General features: G+C 40.1%; 1 protein-coding gene across 1 annotated transcript; it reads left to right on the top strand.

Annotated features, from left to right (window-relative positions):
• The first annotated feature begins 1,158 nt into the window (after positions 1-1,158).
• LOC311266832 (transferrin receptor protein 1-like) lies at positions 1,159-19,389 on the top strand. Its single transcript, XM_084369423.1, has 17 exons — positions 1,159-1,304; positions 8,214-8,263; positions 9,557-9,794; positions 10,503-10,686; positions 10,838-11,183; positions 11,337-11,432; positions 12,610-12,749; positions 12,911-13,062; positions 13,152-13,271; positions 13,450-13,535; positions 13,661-13,724; positions 14,186-14,253; positions 14,400-14,467; positions 14,685-14,778; positions 14,930-15,151; positions 15,376-15,534; positions 16,698-19,389. Exons 2-17 carry the CDS (start codon positions 8,231-8,233, stop codon positions 16,941-16,943), a joined length of 2,316 nt encoding a protein of 771 aa, XP_084225549.1. The 5' UTR covers positions 1,159-1,304; positions 8,214-8,230; the 3' UTR covers positions 16,944-19,389.
• The last annotated feature ends 2,428 nt before the right edge of the window (positions 19,390-21,817 follow it).

Genomic DNA, 21,817 nt, shown 5'->3' with positions numbered 1-21,817 from the left:
AAAACAAATAATGGTAACATGAATGTTAAAAAAATAACTGAAATTATTAACAGAATGTGAAGACACAACATTTAAGACGTTACAGTATGTCGAAGACGTCTTTGTATTGTATTGCAGAGATATCTATGAAAGTTAGCATGCTAACCAGCTAGTCCCGAGCTAGTTAACCTCAAGTGGCGATAGTCTAGTAGTAAAAGAGTCCGCTAATACGGCAGCTGGCTTCAAGGTTAACTGGGTTTACTAGCTAACGCCAGCTACAGTTTGCAGCAGTTAGCGGATACTTTGTTGATATGTCACCCTCTATTTTTTTGGAGTATGAATTTGACAGGTGGTCAATTCTTACATAGTGCACCTTTAATGGTTATTTCAGTGTTAACAAACACCATTTATTAAGCAATTGTTTATTGTAAATTTGAATGTAATCCTTTACAATTGCTTAATAAATGGGTTTTAAAGCATTTCCTTGTTTGTTCAAATAACTATTAACTAAAGTTTAATTAACATTACAATTACCATCTATTCATGATGGTGCTTATAAAGTGTTACCATCTCAGTATTTATTACTTTGTGATTGATTTAATGTATCCCTCTTGGTATAGCTATAATATTTGTGTAGGCCTGGTAGACAATTATTCCTATGGCCACATTGAAATAAAGGTGTCAAATAAATGTAGTGCAGTCCAAAGTGCAATATTTTCCTAAGAAATGTAGTTCACTAGAGGTATTCAGTTGTATAAAATGGAGATTCTTGTAAATAGTACCTTGAAATTGTTGTTCAAAGTAAACTGTTAGTTGTGAAAGTAAACTGTTAATTATGACTCATTTCCAGAGAAAAGATAGCCCACACGGGTACTTTCCACCACTGACAGTGACCTTATTTCATTCCTTTGTGATGTATGTTTTATCTCACATACAGAGCAGTGCAGTTTTAATCAAAACGTTGCTGCTATAGTTTAGCTAAGTATAATGTCCTTACAATAGCTTACCTTCTCATTTAAATGAATGCAGACACCTATGCTCAGTCACAAAAAGGCACGTGTAGCCCTCGCCCACAACCACTAGGACAGACATGATCTCGCGATGATTCGATTTCATTTGGCGCGAATAGGCGAGACCAGGGTGCAAGGGAAGTGACGTTGAGCTACGTCGTCTACGCTGGCTCGTAGCCAATCCGATAGAAGCAGCATGGTCAAGGGCACCCGGCTGAACGAGAGCAGATAACAAGGAAACAGCAGGGAGAGGTACCTCGTGTCAAGGGCTGTCACTGAAGAAGTGAGTCGGTTTGAGCCGTGTCGAAGAGAAAGGTGAGCGTTTTATCCAAACGGCTAGTACAGTCAGCATGGCTCAGTCTGAGCCGGAGAGGCGTTTAAGATTATTGTACTGTAGTGACTACTTCAAAGCGTGCTCTGTGGACGGATATAGAGACTGAGGGAGTGTGCTAATAAATGCCAAATGTATTATATTGAATACACTGCTTTTGTGTAACTTAAACTTCGGTTACCGTTATGGGTGAACTGCTAACGTTGTCTTGCCCGAGCACGTTTAGCGACGCATACGGGAGCCGAGGCGGATACGCCACCTGTCACTTGTTTTACACATTTCCTCATGAGGTGATAGGAATCACTATTCACTTTGTACGCTGTCACGCTGCCAACGAGGGCGCCATAACGAGTGCAGGCTGCAGTCACGTCCAGCCTGTCCTGCCTGATCTTGGCTGAGTGGAGTGCTCTCTGTGCTGGTGTTAAACACAGCTAGCTTCCCTTGGGTGACCCTTCTGCCCAGGGGTAACCGTGTCACTAGGTAGACATTACACTGTCCCTGTTTACTGACCTTGACAGGCAGCAATGGGCTGCTGCATAGATAAGTTATCTTTACTACTATATTTATGGTTATAACCTCCAGTCTAGACAGCTTTCAATGAACCCAGCTTGCTTTTCTACATTTAAGTGCTAAAAGGCGATTTGAAGGCAGTTATGTTAACACATGGGCAGGACAGGAACTGGATATGGTTATGGATGAGTTGGCCCTAAGGCAGTTCAGTGTGGTGTTAGTCATAACTGAAACATTAAACACACTGTTCAGACTAGCAGCAGGTGAACTTCGCGAGCTCTTTATTTTCCCGAGAAAAGCAATTAGTCATCATCTGTTATTGCATTTTGTGTTATTTAGTGTTGGGTGATGGGATGATCTGAGATCTGCTTGCAGTTTTAGTAGTGTCTGTAGTAGTGTAAGTTATTTGAATTGAAATTTGAATTTAATGTTGATAAGCCTCTGCCATAAATACATGCACACACCACGGTGCCACCTGGTGGGCCCCTGTCTATAAGGATATAATCCTCTCTGGCGAAAGTGACCACCAGGACCTGTTATAGTAAAAAGAAAAAGTCTTATTATAGCTGACAAGAGGTCATTGTTTCTCCTCTGCATAGACTTGAACTGCATCTTGTGTTGCTGCTCGTGTCTATAATACAGAATGTGCTGCTGTTATCAGGATACTTGTGCAGACCTTAAAAAAAAAAAATGAAAGAAAGTGGGATTTGCCTTTTCTCACTGTTCCACCTCATTTTTTCCCATGAGCTACTTGGAGCTTTTCCCCCAGTGTGACTCTCACATGATTTGCCACTGCAACAATGACTCCTACGCACCCCTGACCCCTCTCCCCTTCTCCTCTCCTGCTCCCCCTACCGTTGTCCTCTTTTTCTCAGTCTCTTTTCCCTCGAGTATGATTGCTAGAAATCTTTAAGACTAGATCCAATTCTGTTGTAGTGTTTCTCATTTTGTAATGTTGCTGATAGCCGGGGATTGTGGCCAAAGAAGATTTCAATTTAAATTCCTAGATAAAGAAAATGATCAAGGTCTAAATTCAACTATATCAAGTGTAGTTGTGGATGAATGTATTTAAAGTAAAGAGCTAATTAGATATATGATTAACTTTCATATGTTTGGGCAGTGCACCACAGTCTAGTGGGTTTCAAAGTATCAATGTATTGATAATGATTTGGTGGTTTTCCGTAGAATATTTTTTAACATAGAATATCTGTAGCAACATCTATGAATACCATGAATTGGAGATTGTCTCTCTGCATCTGCAGTTTCTCGAATCATTTAACATAATCTCATCCATTTGGTATCTGAACTAGGGTGCATATTATGCTCCCAAAAAAAAAATTTCATTATTTCTTAATGTCTTCACTTCCTTATGCGCTCTGCATGTTTCCAGTTAAGGTTCAGCCACTAGTTGGACAGGATTTTCCCTTAATTGCATGGTATTTAGATGTGTAACTGACTCCAGGAACACCTTCAAAGCTCTGACTGGAACAGGAAGACTTTTTTGAAATCGGTAAAATCACTTCATACCATTTTATGGAATGTGATGATGAATTGTTCTTTCATGAGTTGAAGTGCTTCTACGTTGCTAGATTAGCCGGCAGTTTGTCTTTCGCAACAATTAGGAGCCTGATCATTTTCTGATTGTAGAGCCCTTTTAGAAGCTTGGACTAGGTCTTGAGCACCATAATGATTGAAAATATGTTAGTATTGTTATGGCTGATGTATTTAAGGTTGCTTTCTAGTAATAATTTTCTAATGTTTAAAATACATAGCCACATTTTACTGCTTACAGTAGAATATGTGAAGAATAAGTGCATGTTCGCACCTGTCCTGTTGGACCGATTACTTCAGTGAATGCGTGCGATTGATTCAGTTATTGCATGAGGAAAGGGCCTTTTTACCTCCAATGTCTTCATCCTCTCCCAATACTTCTCAACTGAGTTCACAATAGTGCTGTTGTAATGTTACAACAGCACCTCTTTCCACAACTCCTGTAACCTGTTTATGAAGCAATAGTTCCTTTTCTTTCAAAGGGATTAGCTCAGTTACTAAGAACACTGTGAGTAAGCTACCTTTGCCACATTTTACCTGGGAATCAGAGGAATTCACGCGTCACACACTGACAGTGATATTTAATCCATCTGCAGGACCATGCAGTCCTTGAGGATGATCTTGAATAGTGCTTTGCGATAAAATATGACCTGGTAACAGGTGAAACTGGCAGGCTGTTCCACACATTTAACTTTTTGGGCCTTGACTTCATGTGCTCGGTGTGCAGATGACCTCCGCCCAACAGTGTCTTGTTGAAGCTCAGGGGACCATGCTATTCTGTCCTCATCTAGCATGACTAACAGGTCATGCCTGTGAGTGCAGTTCTCGGAAGGGCGTGTCTCAAGTTCACTCTTACTATCTCTTGCAGACACGTGTCTAAAAATTATTCAATGTAGATGCAAGTCGTGCTTTGGCGCACAGAGACCCCAAACTCTACAAGCATATGAAACCTTCAAGGACATTGTCACAAGCCGGCTCAAAGGTTGCAACGCATGCTACACATAGCACATGCTATCATATTTTAGTGGAGGTGTTAGAGTAGTATTTGTAGTTGTCTGCTTGTTATGTAAGTATGCGTTCTTAATTTGTGTTCTGTTTTTTTTTTGTATTCAATAGCCACAGTAGTGATCGACCAATACATTTCAGAGTTTATTCCGATTATTAGTAATCAAGAAGACTGATGTACATTTGCAGGAAAAACAAAAATCTTAAAAGCAAAATTAAGACAAATCATTGTTGGAATGTAACTACATGAATTTACTCAAGTACTGTACTTGAATACAATTTTGAGATACTTGTACTTGAGTATTTCCAGTCCTGTTGAGTGTTTCCTATTTCTGTCACTTAATACACACTTTGACTCACAAACACACTAAAATCTATTCTGAGGCAAATGATATCACTGGTAAAGGAAATGTAAGGTAACTATTTAGTAATCCCTGAGAATTAACGTGCAACCCCCAGGTTGAGATTGAATAGTTTAAGATACCCTGATAGTTTTGTGGGTGCGATATTGAGTGAGATCATAGGTCAGTGATACTGCATAAAAGCCAAAGAAGTGCATTTTAAATTAGATTTTATTGGCAAGCAAATAAAAAAAATAAAAAAGCACACATTCAGATAATCGAAAAAATGCTGAATATCAGATCCTACAATGGGTCGACCCCTAATCCATAGGTCTCTTAACTGAAAGAGTAGCTAATCTGCTTAAAGTATTAAGGCCCGGTATGTTTGGTATGTAAGATTATTGCCATATCTCTGCCCACCTTTAGAGAGCATTAGTTTTACAAAGCAGCTAAGCCTGGTCTAATTCAATTTTTTAACATCCATATTTGTCAAGTGTCTTCAGGTTGTGTTTGCAAAATGGGCTATGAGTAAGAAAAGCGTGAGGTGACTCATTTTAAAGAACAGTTTAGTTTATTACCTGTAGGTCTAATGCACTGTGTTTTTAGAGGGTTGTATCAGCCCTTCAGGTTATAAAGTCAATGAAGTCCTTGGGTTGTCTAAGGCCAAGCCATGTGCTAAAGTTAGCTGTGCTTCATAATGCCTCTAATAGTCAAAGTGTTTGAGCTAAATTAATGTATGGCTGGCTTCCAATATGTCTGAACCCTCGTGCTTTATTCAAATGCACTTGAAGTACAAGGCTAGGCTTTTTATCTATGCACTCTTGGACGCATGCTGTTGGAGTGAAGCAAGGCCATGCTTTGGAGCTGCAAATTAGGGCAGGCCTGTCTGCCTGCTGGTTTCTGTCCCCCTGGCATTTGCCCACAGCTCTCCTCACGCAATGTCCAGTTTGGGATCTCCCTCCAGTGAAGCTTGTAAATTGAGCCTGTAGGGGTCATTAAGAGTTTTTCCTCTGTTGTCTAGCAGCGCAGCACACACCACAACTCCAGGCAAGCTCAAAGTCTTTTTGTCTTTTTATTTTCAGTTACTGCTGTTTGATTACTTTGTAAACACTGAACAGGCAGTTACAGAATATATTGAACGGATGGTGCGGAAAGTAAAGTGAGCTAAAACTGACCATGTTTGGGATTAAACCTATTGTCAACAGATCTGTGTGTTTTTCAGTCCAAAGTTCAGTCAGTGTGGTAATGGTTTAACCCCTGAAGCCATATACCTCTCACTTGAAATTTGATTAGAAGCTGTTGGATTACCTCAGTGCTTGATAAGACGAGGTTGTTGAGAAGCTTTGGTCTGTTTATTCTTCTCTGAAGGTCAGACAGGGTAGGAGAGGTCATGGGGACTCGTTCAGTCAAATCATCCTGTCTGCTTAGTTAAGACTCGCTTTGCTTATGGCTTAAGAAGTTCTTTGGTTCAAGGTGCAACTGGGTCAAGTGCTGCTAGCTCTTCATGGATATACCTTTTAATTAGATGCTTTCACTGTCATATGGTTACCTACAAAAGTAATGTGCAAAGGCTTTGATAGCATAGGTCTCCTTTGGTTTACATTAGTGAAAATGATTACTGCACGTGAGAGTTTGGAAATAGCTTAGCAAGTCGTTGTGCTGCAAGCACTGATAACCCTGTCCAACGCATATATATTTGCTTTGATGGAGGTATCCTGCCATCCATGCCAATTTATGAAGAAATTCTTTGATCTGGACAACCCAGGAGACTTGGTGGCCTACGTTGAAGTATTTAATGAAGCTTGCTTGAGGAGAAATGGCGAGACAGTACATGTAGTGTAATGCCACAGCAGTTCTGAAAGACACTTCCCTGTCCCTAGGTATTTAACCCTCCTCTATGAAGTGCCATTATAGTTAAAAATGTATTTTTAAAAAGTGAGTTGCTCCATGCGAACAAAGAAATGGAGACAAGGAAAAACGGCACAATTCTCTAACCTGTTTATACGGCTTATTGTTGTCTGTAGTGATGGGCTGTTAACTAGAAGACAGCCTTGCTCCAACCCCATTGTGTTTTCTACATGTACATTGTTCAGTGTCTATTGTTGTAGAAACCTGGTGTACCTTTGTACTGCCTCTATTTTTAACACCCGTTTGTATGAGCCGAATTTGAACAAAAAACCATTGTGCTTTTAATAGTGAAAAAGGAAGTGATGCCTCTTATTTTTATTTAGCAGTTGTTGTTCGTTGGGTGACTTCTCACAGGGAAATACATTACACTGGAGTAGAATAGTTGCAATGTTGTTTTTGCAGACCAGAATTACATTTGCAGTGGAGAAGAGCTCAGCTTTTTTAAGTGAATATATGGCAAGCCAGATTGGTCAAAACTAGAGCTGCCACAATTGGTTATCAATAAGTCAATCGAAACAATTAATTGACAACTCTGACAACTACTAAACCATAGCTGAATGAAGTTAAAAATAATAATTGCATTGTATATGTTTGTTAATCATTGAATAGTATTGTGAATCAGGCTATATAGTCGGTTGGATTCATGAAATTGTCACTGGTGTTACACAAAGGCAATCCATAGCCAGCTTTCAAAAACAGCAGCAGAGGGCCATAAGATGACTGCAGTGTCCAAGTGTCAAATATCAGTGAATCAATAAAAATTTCACTGAGTGGTCAGAAATCCTATACTGTCACACTGTCTCCCTCATATATTAATGTGTATTTATAATGGAGATTATGCTTCTTTTGATATGTTTGATAAGATGTATCAGAAGTGTACAGAAAAGCGTCATGATATGAAAGCAAAAAGGTTATTGTGTTAAATGCATCAAGAGATGCTTGACCCATCTGACCTTCCATAGCTAAAGCACCTTACTGAGAAGGCCTCTCCCCTGAGGACGATCACATGCATGGCTCTTATTCCACTAGTGGTGCTTTTCATTATTCAAGAAAATATACAGAAGAGTTGCATTTCAGGTCCTGTTCCTCTGTTAAATTAAAAACTTGCTTTGTTTGGCTCGCCTATTGCATCAAAGCTAGTGGGAATCTAGTTATTCTGTAATTGTATTCTTCTGGCAATGGAGTTCACACGGAGGCATGGAGTCTGTTTTGACCTGTACTGGACACTGGTCTTTTGTGCCCAGAAACAGTGCTGCCTTTCTAGTTAGCAGCGGAGGAAACCCCGTGGATGTTTTGACAAGAGGTGGGACGTGTTCTGTGGACACCCCAATATTCCCAGAAGTGAAACAGTAACACACTGTTCAGAAATGAAACCTTGAAATATGTTATAATCCATCTAAAAGCTTGTCTGTTGAGTATAAACTACTCATCACTTATTGGACTTGAAATGTGGCGGTTCATAAAAAGAAAAAGTATTGTATTTATAACCACTCTGTCTTCATGGGATGATGACAAACGGTGAAAAAGACAACCATCAATCTTTAGGCCTAATGTGTCCTTGTTTTTTTCCCTTTTTAGACTCCTGTGAAGCAGCAATGGACCAGGCAAGGTCAACGATATCCAAAATTGTGAGTATTGTAACTAAATATTGCAACCTAAATCCTTAAATAGCAGGCTTTGCTGTGAGGAATTATCCTCCTGTCATTACCACTTCAGAAAAGAGTGTGATGATTACTATCTGTGTTCCATAATTGAATGTTTTTCTTCTCATGTTGAAAACAAATACCTATTACTTGTCATTTAATTTCATCAACACCATGCTGAGTGATTATTAGGCAGAAGAACCTGAGTAGAATATTTTTAGTGCAGTTATTTTTCTAATCACGTTGAAATAAGAGACTACAACTTATTGTTGTTAAATCACTGAATGCAGTGTGCATTTTTAGCCACTAGAGGTTATTACACTTTAATGTTAAGTTTAATCACATTCGCTCACTAACTTCCTCTCTCGCTGACCTATCATCTGGTGTTTACCCAGAAGGTCTTATAGTGTTTTATGAAACTGAAGCAGTGTGCAAAGACAAAGCTGCATATCATACACTCGGTGCTTAACCTTTAACGAAGATAAAGGCACATCTCAGAAAGCAACTATTGTAAGTTTGTTTGATTTATATACTTTTTCACATTCTTTTTTAATGCATATTATTTATTAATATGAAATTTGATTGTATTGGCATATGATGAGGCTGTGCCTTTCTAGATTGTGTGCTTTGTTGGAACCAGTAGTCCTTTTGCCAGTTGTATGGTCTTATCACACTAGTGTACTTATTTAATTTAGGATAAGTTACATTTGCTACTTTGTTTGAACACTGACAGAGAGGGGGTTTCGAAAGGACAGTTGATCATAGAAGTGAAACGAAACTGATCACTTTGGTTCCTAAAAGTTTCAACAAACTTCTTTTCTGTGGGGTGTCTTCCCAAAGCTCTTAGGCCTTTTAAAGATGGTAAGTGGTCCAGGGGTCCACCAGGGGTACTTAACATAAATTACATAAACTACATAAATTTAAGTGTGAGTTAAAAGAATAAAGCAGACGAAGTGGGGGTTTCCATAACCCGTTAGCCCTAAAAGGTGGTCTTTATTACTGATCAAGTAAGCATTAGAAAGGATTTATTAACTGTAGTAATCTCTAAAGTATGGCTTAATAAAAAGGGGTACAAAAACTGTAATGTAAAGCATTTAAAAATGAACTTTCATGCATTCACATCCACAATTCCTTATTCTGTGTAATCTCAAGCAAGTCATAACTTTACAAAAATTCCATTGATTCCATTTTTTGTCCTGCTTTAATAGGTTCCAAAAATAGATGTTCTTAACTAAAAAAATGATCCTTTTCTTTTTCTGCATTGTTCTGTCAATACAGTTTAATGGGGAGCCACACTCCTACACTCGTTTCAACCTGACCCAGAACATGGAAGGCGATAACAGCCAGGTGGAGATGAAGCTGTCATCCGACATGGATGAGGAGGTTGGAGGAAATGGCGTGGGTGACCACCTCAATCACAACTCCAACCGTAAACCCTACGTGGCTCAGAAGCTCGGACGCACCCCCAAGAATCTCTGCTTCATGGCAGCCGCCACCCTCCTAATCTTCATCATCGGTAAGAGGGGGTCGTTGAATGGAAAAGCTGGCTTTGTATTAAGTCTGCATCACGCAGACTTAATACAAAGGGATCAATCTTAGGACCACTACTTCTTGATCTGTATTTGTGGGCTTTTTATTAGTATGTCTTTCCCCACGTACCTTAGATGTATTTTAGATAAGTAACAGATCAACCAAGATAAAACTGAAACATTTGTAACAGCTTCTGAAAAAGAGAAACTGAATTCTGTAAAACTTTCCACTAGCCATGAAAGAAACCTTGTGTTTCTTATGAAATTATCTTAAAGGCTCATGTGGTTAATTGTCACCACCTCTTCCTTTTTATAGAATCATTTTCCCTTTTTTATTTATTTTTTCATGACCAGAATTATAGTTCCACTTTTATCCGAGGGTCCGATGGCGTAGATTGTGGGGTTTTCCGACACTGTGCGTGCGTGCGTGTGCACACACTCTTGGTTCTAGGCACTGTAATTATAATCTAGTAGCCATGCATAGTAGAAGTATCTCGGGTGCTGTCAGGTATGCATACTGTACGGCACAGTCTTTGTCACTTGATGGTATAGCATTTCAAAATGCTGATTGTGTGTTTCAGGCTGTAACTTGATGCCTTTTAGTCCTTGGTTGTGTCCCCTCTACCTCTCTGTCAGTGCAATTGTTCCTCTATGCCTCTGGTTATTCCTCATTTAAAAACCACTGCTAATTTCAGGGTACTTGATTGGCTTCCTGGTTCATCGCAAGAAGGATTTGGCTCCAAACTGTGCAGCCTCCGTGAGCACTATTCAAGGACCTGTTGTCCACGAGACAGGCGCTGCCCCCATCATGGACTGGGACGATGTGAAGAAGCTCTTCGCTGGAAAACTCTCTCCCTCTCAATTTGAATCTGTGTTCAGGTCAGTTTTAACCCCAAACAGAAGCTGCAGTAAGGCATTTCTTTCCAAAATGACAAGTCTTGGAAAATATTCAAGTGTGTTTTATTTTTATTACAAAAGTGAGTCAATTTCTCCTGTTTCTTGCCTCCCTTTTATTTCCCCCCTACCATAGTGATTTTGCCATGGCCGAGCACCGAGCTGGTTCACCAGGTGATAAAGCTCTGGCTAACAAAGTGATCAATAAGTTTAAAACGTACGGCATGGACACCTGGAGTGATGAGCATTTTGTGAAGGTTCAGGACCCCCCGGCTTCTGGCTACAACACATTCGTTTTCAAGGGGAATGAGCAGCGTCCTACAGGATTCCTGTCCTACAGTGCAACTGGAAAAGTGAATGGTACTGTCTTGTACGCATACTACGGGGAGGAAAATGACTTGAGACTGCTGCGGGACAAGAGTATCAACCTGACTGGCAGGGTCCTGCTGGTCAGAGCTGGTAGAATCAGCTTTGCTGAGAAGGTGGGTAGTTTCAGTAAGGATCCCAGCATAAACTGAATATTACTGTTGCATTTCTTCAAGTATGTGACTTCTTACAAATTCTTTTGTTATTAACAGTAATTGAGAAGTGATTTCCCTGACTCTTTTTTTTTTCTTTTTGCTTTTCTCTTACAGGTAGCCAATGCTGCCAAAATGAATGCTGCTGCTGTGTTGATCTACCCAGACCCCTCTGATTACACTTTTGAAAGCAACACTGAGCTTTATGGACATGTGAGTGTGGACTGTTTAGAGGCATAATGCTGGAACACTAGGTCGACATTTAGTTTGTGCAGTGTACTGATGAGCTGTTCAACCAACAAAATTATCTTAATCCACAATGGGCTTCAACCAAAAATGGGTGGGGCTAACTGGAAGGTGTTAATTTAAGCCTGAAATTGATATGGTTTGATCGGAAGTTGCTATATTTATTAATTATGATACTATTCCAGAAACAGCCAAAACTGCCATCTTTGTTCCCCTTAAGACAAAGGTAACTATGACAAAACACAGTAAACTTTGTTTCAGTGCTGCACTGTACCTCCAGACTACAGGGCAGCTTTCTTTCCTCAGGCTGTGAGAACCCTCAATACATCCTTACAGTCCTTAGTACATTATATGTACCTGATATTTGTTTCAGACGAGTACTTGCTCACCCCTATTATTAAAGCAGTATGTAAGAATTGACTACCTGTTGAATTCATACTGCCAACAAATAGGTTCAGCATATCACCAGAATAACTGCTAACTGTATAACTGTTGCTTAGTTAGCAGTGCAGCTAGCTGAAGTTCCAGTGGAGTGTTGGTGTTTACACTCCTTGCACAGGAGCTTTGACATAATGTATAAACTGTTGTGTCTTCACATTCTGTTGATGATTCTGTTGTATGTTTTTGAATGTTTTAAACTTCTTCATATTGCACTTTTTTTAAATACATCAAACAACTTTAAAGGTACCTTGGAGGAAGTTGTTGGTACCATGGAGGAATTTATTGTTGAGTAGTTCCCTGTTTGGTTCGTTTTGTTCTTGTTAAGCCTGCATAGGACAAACAAATTCCTGCAGATAGTTAAACGTTTTTCTGTCTGCGGTGGTGGTAATGTGTGCCCAGGAATCTAGCAGTGCGACAGCGAAAATTAGGCAAGAGGAAGACTGCTAGCTGTTGAAAACATGGGGTTAAACAATGCAGGTCTTCATAAAAGAAAAAAAACTTTGCAAGTGTTTTATGAGTAAGAAAATGTGTTCAGCATATATGCTACTAACTTAGACTTTAAACTGAGCTTGAGGGTGAGGCTGCAGGGAGGAAATGCACAGGAACACAAACACATTCCAAATGTCACCGTTGAATCAACGCTCTTCTGCAAATGTTGTAAAACTTCATCTTTGAATCTTACCCTCCCGTTTGTTTCCCATAGGTCCACATGGGTTCAGGGGATCCCTACACCCCAGGCTTCCCCTCCTTCAACCACACCCAGTTTCCACCTGTCAAGTCTTCAGGCCTGCCAAAAATCTTGGCTCAGACCATCACAGCAGCCATGGGTGCCAACATGCTGAGGTAAGGCTCACAGACGCTGCAGATCAACTGAAACACTGCAGATTATGACAAACTAATGGCCTTTTCTGTCACTTTCAAATCTTCCTCTTGCACTGCGATTGTCTACAGTTGGCTTTGTAGTAGCTCACATAGTGTTGATGTGTATTGTCTGCATCCCACAGGGAGCTGGGGGGTCAGAATATCCCAGAAGGTTGGGAAGGAATCAACAGACTGGGAGACGAGAACGATCTTATAACTTTGGAAGTCAACAACGTTCTCGCTGAGAAGGAGATACATAATGTCTTTGGGGTCATTAAAGGCTTTGTGGATGCAGGTACAACAAAATGTTTGTTACACAAGAGACACTGCGAGCAACTCGTGGTGAAAAGAATATGAGTGAATGGCTTTCTCGTTTTATTTTAGATCGATATGTGGTCATCGGTGCCCAGAGGGATGCTTGGGGTCCAGGTTTTGCTTCGTCCACTGTCGGCACCAGCATCCTTGTCGAGCTGGCCCGGTCTATCTCTGACATGGTGAAGAACGGTGAGTCTAAGGTGGCAGCTGATGATTAGTTTTAAATACAAATTGACAAAAGTAATAATGAAGTCATTATATAGTCATTGGACGCAAAAGGTTGTGGTAACAGGGTATGCTCAGTCTTCTCTATTTAGTGAGGGCACTGCTCTTTTTTGTTAAAATGCATTTGTCATCCCCTTGTCAGATGGATTCAAACCAAGGAGAAGCATTGTGTTTGCCAGCTGGAGCGCTGGAGAATATGGGAGTGTTGGCGCCACCGAGTGGCTGGAGGTGAGAGTAGCACAATGAAGTTTATGCTCTGTTTACACGCTGCTGTTTAAGAAAAACCCAGATAGGAAAACTTTGGTTTCAGCACTCTTCCTTAATTTTGTTAATGTACCTTTTTGTTTATCCAGGGTTATCTTACTTCTCTGAACATGAAGGCCTTCTCCTACATCGACCTGGATGGAGTTGTTGGAGGTATTTACTTCAGGTTTCATGCAAAACTCTAAATCAGGCTCTTAAATATTTAATATTTTTATGTCTACTAGGCCTGTCACTACTTTTTCTTGGACAACATATCGCATTTTAAGAACATTTTATGACACTGATGTAATGATAATATGATAGCATAACAATGCCAGCACATCATGTCAAAGAGCAATGAACTTTTAATTCTTAATAGTCAGATAGTTACGCAAGTCAATCCGCTTTGTGTTCTTTCTTTTTGTAAACCTACTATATTTTATTTTACACACACATACACCATCACCTGCGTACTGCCATAAAGTTTCTCCAGTCTTTATAATCCTAGGCATCATGTTAGCTAAAATGTTGGTGACATGCTTCTGTAAACGGACGGCATGTTAGCATAACAACTAATGCCTTAATATGGCATTATGTGATTTTCATAATAACTCAATAGAAATCTTCTTTTGCAGGTCAAAGTGGATTTAAAGTCGCAGCCAGTCCGATGATGCATAGCCTGATCGAGGGCGCTCTGAAGAAGGTAAATCCACAGCTGGGGGACTCAGTCAGTCAGACTTTAAAGCACATTTAATACAAACCTGCAGTGTTGTCATAAGTAAAATGCTAGAAAAGGCATGTTTGTGAAAGTTACAGTGTAACGTACATATACAATTGTCTTCTCCTTAGGTGAGGACCCTCAACAAAGCTCTCTCTCTCTCTGATCAGTTTGGAAAGAACGACTGGGAATCAACTATGTAAGTCTGACCGGGCTGTTGTGTCTAGTCTGTGTGTATACGTCACCATGACAACCAAGCTTTTCTCCCCAGTATCACAGCCACAGCTGGAATCTATAGGATAGCTGTTACTTTCATGTTTGGCGAAAGCTCACAACCTAATCTTGTCTTCCCAAATATTTACCTCCGGTGAGGAAAACGCAGCTAAAGCTCCATCTTTTATGCGTTTGTTTTCCAGGTTGGAGGATCTGAAGATGGATAACGCTGCGTATCCTTTCCTCGCCTTCTCTGGCATCCCCTCAGTCTCCTTTAGGTTCACCCCTGGTATTTCAGTAAGTAATCTCGTTGTATTTTCAATAACATAAATCTTTATTCGAGCCAGTATTCATAACCCAGGACAACGATGTACATTGAGCCATTAAAGCTCGTTTCATCCTGGGACCATCCTTCCTCTCTGTAACACACCTCGGTTTTCCTTCTCAGGAGTACTCGTACTTTGGCACAATGTTGGACACGCGGGAGAAGCTAAACTTTGCCACGTCCAGTAATGTTGCGCGACTGGCTGAAGTAGCATCCCAGTTCGCAGGTCACATAGCACTGAGGCTGGTCCACGATCACGTACTGTTGATGAACCTGACGAAGTACAACGACAGGATCCGTACCCAGGTGTACCACATCAACAGGAGAGTGAAGGACGTGAAGAGGGTGAGTTTCCAGTGTTTTTCGCGCTGATTCGGATTGACTGTGGCAGTGTTAGGTTTGTTTCCTCGGAACCTGCATGTTCATGAAGTGTACAGCTTACCTGTGTTCAATAGATTTGTCCATGTTTTTGTCTAATTTCTGCTTTGAGTTTGTAACCCAGATGTTCTGAGAAGAGTTGTTTATTCAGAACACTTATTGACCTCTGTGGATTCTATTTTTGCTTCCAGATGCAGCCCCAGCTGCTTCCCAGTGACCTGACTATGCAGTGGTTGTTCTCGGCCACCGGTGAGTACGGCCGCGCTGCTCGGCAGCTGGCAGAAGACGTCAAGAACAGCAACCTGGAAGACATCGAGATGTGCCGCATCATTAATGACCGCATCATGACGGTAAGTCCGCCTCAACTTTGCACATTTTTGAGATGATTTATTGATGCACATTCTGTGGTTCTGCACTCCAGTTGAACTCTAAGTATCCCAGAATTGTAGTGGTATGAATCTTTAGCAATCTCAAGATTCAATGCAATTATTGGGTGTTGGCTTTGATCCACAGTTGATTCTCATTTCGAAATGATTCTTGATTCTTATTTTCCATTGCTCACTCTAGCATACTGTGTGCCAAACAGGTGTTCTCTATCCATTGAAATACAATATGAAACGCAGCTGGAGATTAAAATAAAATGATCCACATCCTTTTCATTTTCAAAGTTAACAGCCTTAATGAATGAAAGAATTAATTTGAAAGCATCTTACAGTCATGCCTCTATGTGAATAACAGAATGAGGGGGTCGAGTTTTAAAAACAAATAATTTACTTCTGTCAGCCAATCTCTGTGAATGATGCCCTTTTACATTTAAGGAGTTTGGTCTGACGATTTCAGAGAAGAGCAAGTCAGGATTTTGGTTGGAATGCACTAAATAAAATTTCAGTTTTTATTTAAGCTTTTACAAAAATCTGCTAAGATTAATACGACACAAAAGTTCAATGAACAAGTTACAAAATGTCACGTCCATGCTTTTCTATCCAGAGCCTTGAAGCTTCTCTCATCTCCAAGTGCTAATTGGTGAACCAAGTATATTCGGTTCACCAATTAAAACATCATCAGCCTAATTCTCATCTTGTTTTGCGTCTCACATCACAATTCATAGAATTCTTGAAGATGAGAGCAGATTAGTCATATACAGATAACCACAGCTCACTGTGCAGGAAGGAAACCACACACTTCCTGTGGTTCTCCTTCTATGTCTAATGTTTCAAAAATGAAACATTACATAATTTATAAGAGAGGTAAGTTTGTCAGTGTGTGACTTAGCCAGAGATAAAGATGGACATCTCAACAGATGTGTTTAGTCTCATCAGAATGCACTTGAAGTAGCCTTTCTGGCTTTGTAAATTAACAGCAGGTTGCACTTTATTAAGTTCCAAAGGGCACCTTTAAATATCTCACTTTTTTTAAACCAGAGTTAGTTTAAGAAAAAACTCACTTTATCTGAATCATCAAAGCAAAACAGATAGCAAATTTACTTCTTTCCATCATCATCTTGTTTCTTTAGGTGGAAAGGAACTTCCTGTCTCCCTACGTGTCCCCCAAAGAGAGTCCTTTCCGCCACATCCTGCTGGGCTCGGGCCCTCACACTCTCAAGGCTCTGTCCAGCCACCTCGACGCCCTCCGAGCCGTCAACTCTGAGGGAGATGCCAACCTGTTCCGCAACCAGTTCGCCCTGGCCACCTGGACCATTCAGGGCTGTGCCAACTCACTAGCAGGGGACATCTGGTCTTTGTCTTTAAAGGAAAACTAAATAGTAATTTTCCCCCTTCTCCCATGTTCATGATTTGGCCCTCTTATCACAACCGGCAGTATGAAAACCAGTAGGCTGTGGTGATTAACCAGAAGTCACCGTTGCAGTTTTTAATTATTTTTTTTTTTTTTTGAGGAGATGATGAAAGTGGAGCTGTTTCTAAACATATACCAACATCGGTCATCACCTTCAATCAATCAAGTCCCCTCATCTCTTTTCTTTCAGAAATTCTCCATAAAGCCAAACATTCACGATAATATGTACTTAAACCTTCTGCCTTAACAAAAAGAAAGTTTAAAAGGTCATTCTCTTTTATTCCCACTTGATAAGAGAACTGATTGAATAGTTTTAACATGTGGTACATACCACATCTTGAATACCTTGGTGCTAGAAACGACTACCTTCAAACAGCCATGCTATGTGGCAGCACTACTTAATTACCCTATGACTGAGTTGAATGTAGTGAAAGTGATGCTTTTTCAGCACAGTATCAGGTCATTATTACAGAGAATGCTGTGTCCGCCAGCTCAGATTAACACATCACAAAAGGCCAGTATATGAGGTGTTAAGCTGACGACTTTGCATTTGTGTACCAGAATTATTACAAATTGGAACTGGTGGTGTTTCCGCTGCTGCTGGAGCCTAATGTTCAAACCTGAGCTGTTTACGTTGGTAGCTATAATTTTATACTGTGCTGAAATCAGCTGCTCAACTCATTGTCAGATATTCAGGAGTTGCTGAAAATGACTCGGGCTACATTAATCTTATAAGAAAGGTCCTAATTACACGCAACAAAAATACAAAACAAAACTGAAGAAGTTAATGATCTGACTCGTCCACTTCCTGACATGTGAGCAAATCTCTGTTGGCCTTTCGAAAACCGAGGGAGAACGTCTCCAACCATGTGGCACTGAAACAAACCGTACGTCTATTTATTGTGTTATTTATTTATCAGTGGCAGGGTTCACTATAAATAGTTTTTTTATTGCCTTTTATAAAAAAAATGTATAATTATCGGGAGCAGTGCCTTCCATAATTATGACAGTTATACTGTCGAAATGACAAAAGCAGCATCTGCTTATAGAAGTGTACACGGACCGACGGCTGGTGCTGAACACAGAACACATCAGTCAAACCACACAACTCTGAAGTCGTTCTTTTTCTACTTAACTGACACTGGATTGGTCTTTGAGCGAAGACCATTTCACATATCACACCTTGGAAAATGTTCCCAGAACACCTGTGTCAGCAGCGGTCCCTTGGTCCATGCACACTCCTCGTCCTGAAGCAATTATCGGGAGCAGTGTCTTCCATAATGTGAAACAAGAAGAAGGTAGTTTTTGCCTACCAGTGTGTGTCCGTATCGGAGGCAGTGCCCTCCATATTTCACTGTAGGAGTGGTTGTTTTTATTATCGGGAACAGTGTTTCCCATAATGTGTAAATATACAGTACATTGCTGCACCATGCACATGTTGTCTGCATCTTTTTGACCCTTCTATGACGTTTCCATGCTGATATATCCTCTGTAGTTTCCTCTGAGGCCTGCAGACATCTGAACGATAGGGATGAGCTTTAACATCAGCTCTGAGAAATGAGGTGAAGAAGCTGCAGGTCTGGGTTTCTTTTGAGCTGTTTGTCATTTTAATCAAACACTGATAATGTGTTGTCTTTTCTTTGGGCTTCATATGGAACTGATGTTGGCAGTCTTTTGCTTTAAAGAAAAAAGAAAAGTCACAAACATGTTTGGGACCACTGGTTACAGCAGCGTGGTCCAGGATTTCCAGTGAAGACCACCACTCTGCAAAATGTTTTAATGAAAGTACATTCTGCTTTCTATTTCGATGTGTTCATTCATTCTTAAAGAGATTTTCTTGTGCCTTTTTTTTGTTTCATGGCTGCTTCATAGAGCTGAGTTTGTATGTGCAGTACAGTGCTGAAAGAGGTTTCAGATGTATATTTGGCTTGTTTTTAGTTGTAATGTTTCTGATCTGTTAGAACCTGAAGTTACTGGTTCAAAAGTAATGTAATGCTACAATACCCTGTAGAAGAAGTTACCACAAGATGAAAATTGTTAAAAAAATCTGGTCACCTGTTTTCAATATTTTTGTTACGAAAAACCTCCTGATGTTACGCCTCAGTGGAGTGAATTTTAGCCTTGCATGAGCGATCGAACCGATCTGTTGAGCTATAATGAGGCCGGAGATGGAAGACGCTTTTCTGATATTGGCATCTTGCCAAGAACTCGCAAAAATCTGTCTTTACTGATTGGACGTAGACGAAGTAAATGACCAGCAAAATTGGTCGTTTCGAAATTCTGACAATGTGGATAACCAATGTGTTTGGAAATTGTTAAAAAAAAAAAAAACTATGTATTTTTTTCTCAAACTGTACACATGTTTGCTTAGCTTTACATTTTTTGTTGCTGCAATAAACAATCACATCACAGCTGCTGAGTCGTGGTATGATTATTATTTCCCAGTATCTGCATTTTGCTTTTAGAATGACATGACTTTAGGTTATAAATAATAATCGATGTGGAGGGTTGTTGTATTCTATAACACTAAATGAAAGGCTCATATGGAAAATAAGTCATTTAGTCACATGTTACAAGTGACAGTTCTATTACTCTCCAAGCAATAATCTGTCACATTGGAGCATTACTGCTGCATAAGATGATTTATTTATTTATTTTTTACATCTGGATGTGTAAATAATGTCTAAATTCAACTGGATGTTCTGTGCAGTTTGGCACTTTTTCACATTCACCTCCTGAGGGGGGAAAAAATAAATTCTCAGTTATAGAAGTGTGACAACATAACTAGTTATGAGGCCAGTCATGGTTCAATATGCAACTTCCTCAAGTGTGAAGTGTGAAGCCTCCAGTGCACATACAGTGAGACAGGACCTTTCAGTGAAGGAGACATCTTTTATCTTTTCTTCTAAACAACTGAAGTAGATGGGGACAACAACAGAAAAAAAAAAACCAGCTCTGTTGTTATCCAAGTCAGCGAAAACCCTTGAAAAGACATTATTTACACCCTTTTGGAAGCCGAAATCTGCTCTGGGAGACTTGGGATTGTGATGGACGAGTTGTAAGAGGCTATTTTATATTTATTTTTCGGCTGCTCAGGAGAATGCTGCAACACTGTTTTTCTGTGAATGTTTTTTTGAGTACGAGACTTCAACTGACTTTCCATCTGCATGGGGGTGAGTTGATAATTCCTGAATTAAATTTTTGGGTGAATTTGTCCTTTAAGTGTCATAATACACATGCAGGGAGCACTTTTAATATCCCTTCCTATCTTCCACCTGTGATACCAGCGAAGACCCCTCTATTAAAGGACAGACACAGTCCAGAGTTGTTGTGACAACCTTTGACCAGATGAGGGAGGCAAAGTAAATAATATGTTTTATTTAATTCTGAGCTTCCCAACTGAAGTCTTATAACAAAAAGTGGTATTCATGAAGTGAACTGGAGGCGGCTCTAAACTCTCAAAACTCTAAAAGGGATTTCTAGAGAATTATTTATCATAGAATCTCATCACTTGTTTTAATTTAGCTTAAACTTGAGTAATAACTTTAAGATTTTAGTCTTTTTTGGATACTTTACTGCTTGTGATTGAAACAATAACCATTATTTTAAATCAAATGTCTGAGTACATGTTCCAAACCAAAGCACTAAACTTGTCTGTAGGTGCTGTGGTCACCAAGTGTGGTAATATTGCAGCATGTTCCTTTAAGAGTGGGCTGACAGCCTGAATGTGTAGCAGAGAGATGAGAAAAACAAAGAGCTCTCACTTCGCTAGTGATTTATGTTGCAGCACATCATCGCCAAGAGTGGTGGAGGAAATGCAGAGGGCAGTCATAGATTAAATGAAATGAGAAGAAACATATGAACATCGAATCGAAATAAATGTTGAATATATCAGTGTTAACAGCTGAACACTCGTAGTCTATGGAGTCACCAGTCCACGATGACGAACTGACGCATCTGTTAAGTGTTTGCTTACAGATGTTTTAATACAAAAAGTGCATAAACCACATGATTAAAATGGTCATTTGTTATGTTGTGTCGCTTGTGGATCAAATTATAATAAAAAATACATGATTCCCCTTTTTACTGGGCCCCCCATGAACCCCCTCAAACACCCCTTTTCCCTTTTAAGTGCTGGTTTTGGGCTGGTGCTAGTGCTGGCTCAAAGTCGGTTCAACATGTGAACCTTTAAAGAACCGGTTTGCTTTTCCACAGGCACGAGAGCCACTGTAGAGCCACATCATTCACTCACTGTAAACGTCTCCAACGCACTGTCAGGAACAGCTATGGAACAAATATGCCTACACTGACTCTTTACAAGTGCTGCTCCTGACTTTGCAGTCCTACATTGCCATCAGTGGATTAATCAGAACACACTGGTTTTTAAAAATGGCGGTCATAAGCAGTTTTAGTTGGTTTTCTTGGTCACAATAACCATGACATAAGCAGTTCTTTGTTCAAGACCATCAAAGTGTTGGTGCCACTCCAGATCCAGAGTAGGCCCTGGCTCCGAACCGGCACCTGAACCACCTTGGTTGAAATGTGGTAACAGAGGTCCCCTGACCCCACCTTGAGAACCACTTCAGTAAAATACACAAAGCAAGGACGCTTTTACACCGTTTTTTATTAATTACGCTCAGATATGTCACAATAAAAGTTAAATAAAAGCTAAGGAATCAAGCCAAGTAAATAATCTAACTAACTACAGGAACAAGCGCACAGACAAAAACCCGGTTCGTTTTCCCTGGAGTGATCCATCCTCAGACACACAGACGATCTTCGCGCAGTACAAAGACAGCAGAGACGTGACGTCAGCCGCCACACAGCTCAAACCACCGC

This window comes from Pagrus pagrus (genome assembly GCF_965226575.1).
Source record: "Pagrus pagrus genome assembly, chromosome: 12".
Lineage (NCBI taxonomy): Eukaryota > Metazoa > Chordata > Actinopteri > Spariformes > Sparidae > Pagrus > Pagrus pagrus.
Note: the sequence above shows the minus strand (reverse complement) of the source record. Positions and strands in the feature narration are given on the sequence as shown.

Excerpts from the sequence above, each read along its gene's own strand:
- LOC311266832 (XM_084369423.1), top strand. The coding sequence starts at position 8,231 with ATGGACCAGGCAAGGTCAACGATATCCAAAATT. Across the intron at positions 13,063-13,151 it reads TAAAGGCTTTGTGGATGCAG|ATCGATATGTGGTCATCGGT; the intron begins GTACAACAAAAT and ends GTTTTATTTTAG. Across the intron at positions 14,254-14,399 it reads TCGAGGGCGCTCTGAAGAAG|GTGAGGACCCTCAACAAAGC; the intron begins GTAAATCCACAG and ends TCTTCTCCTTAG.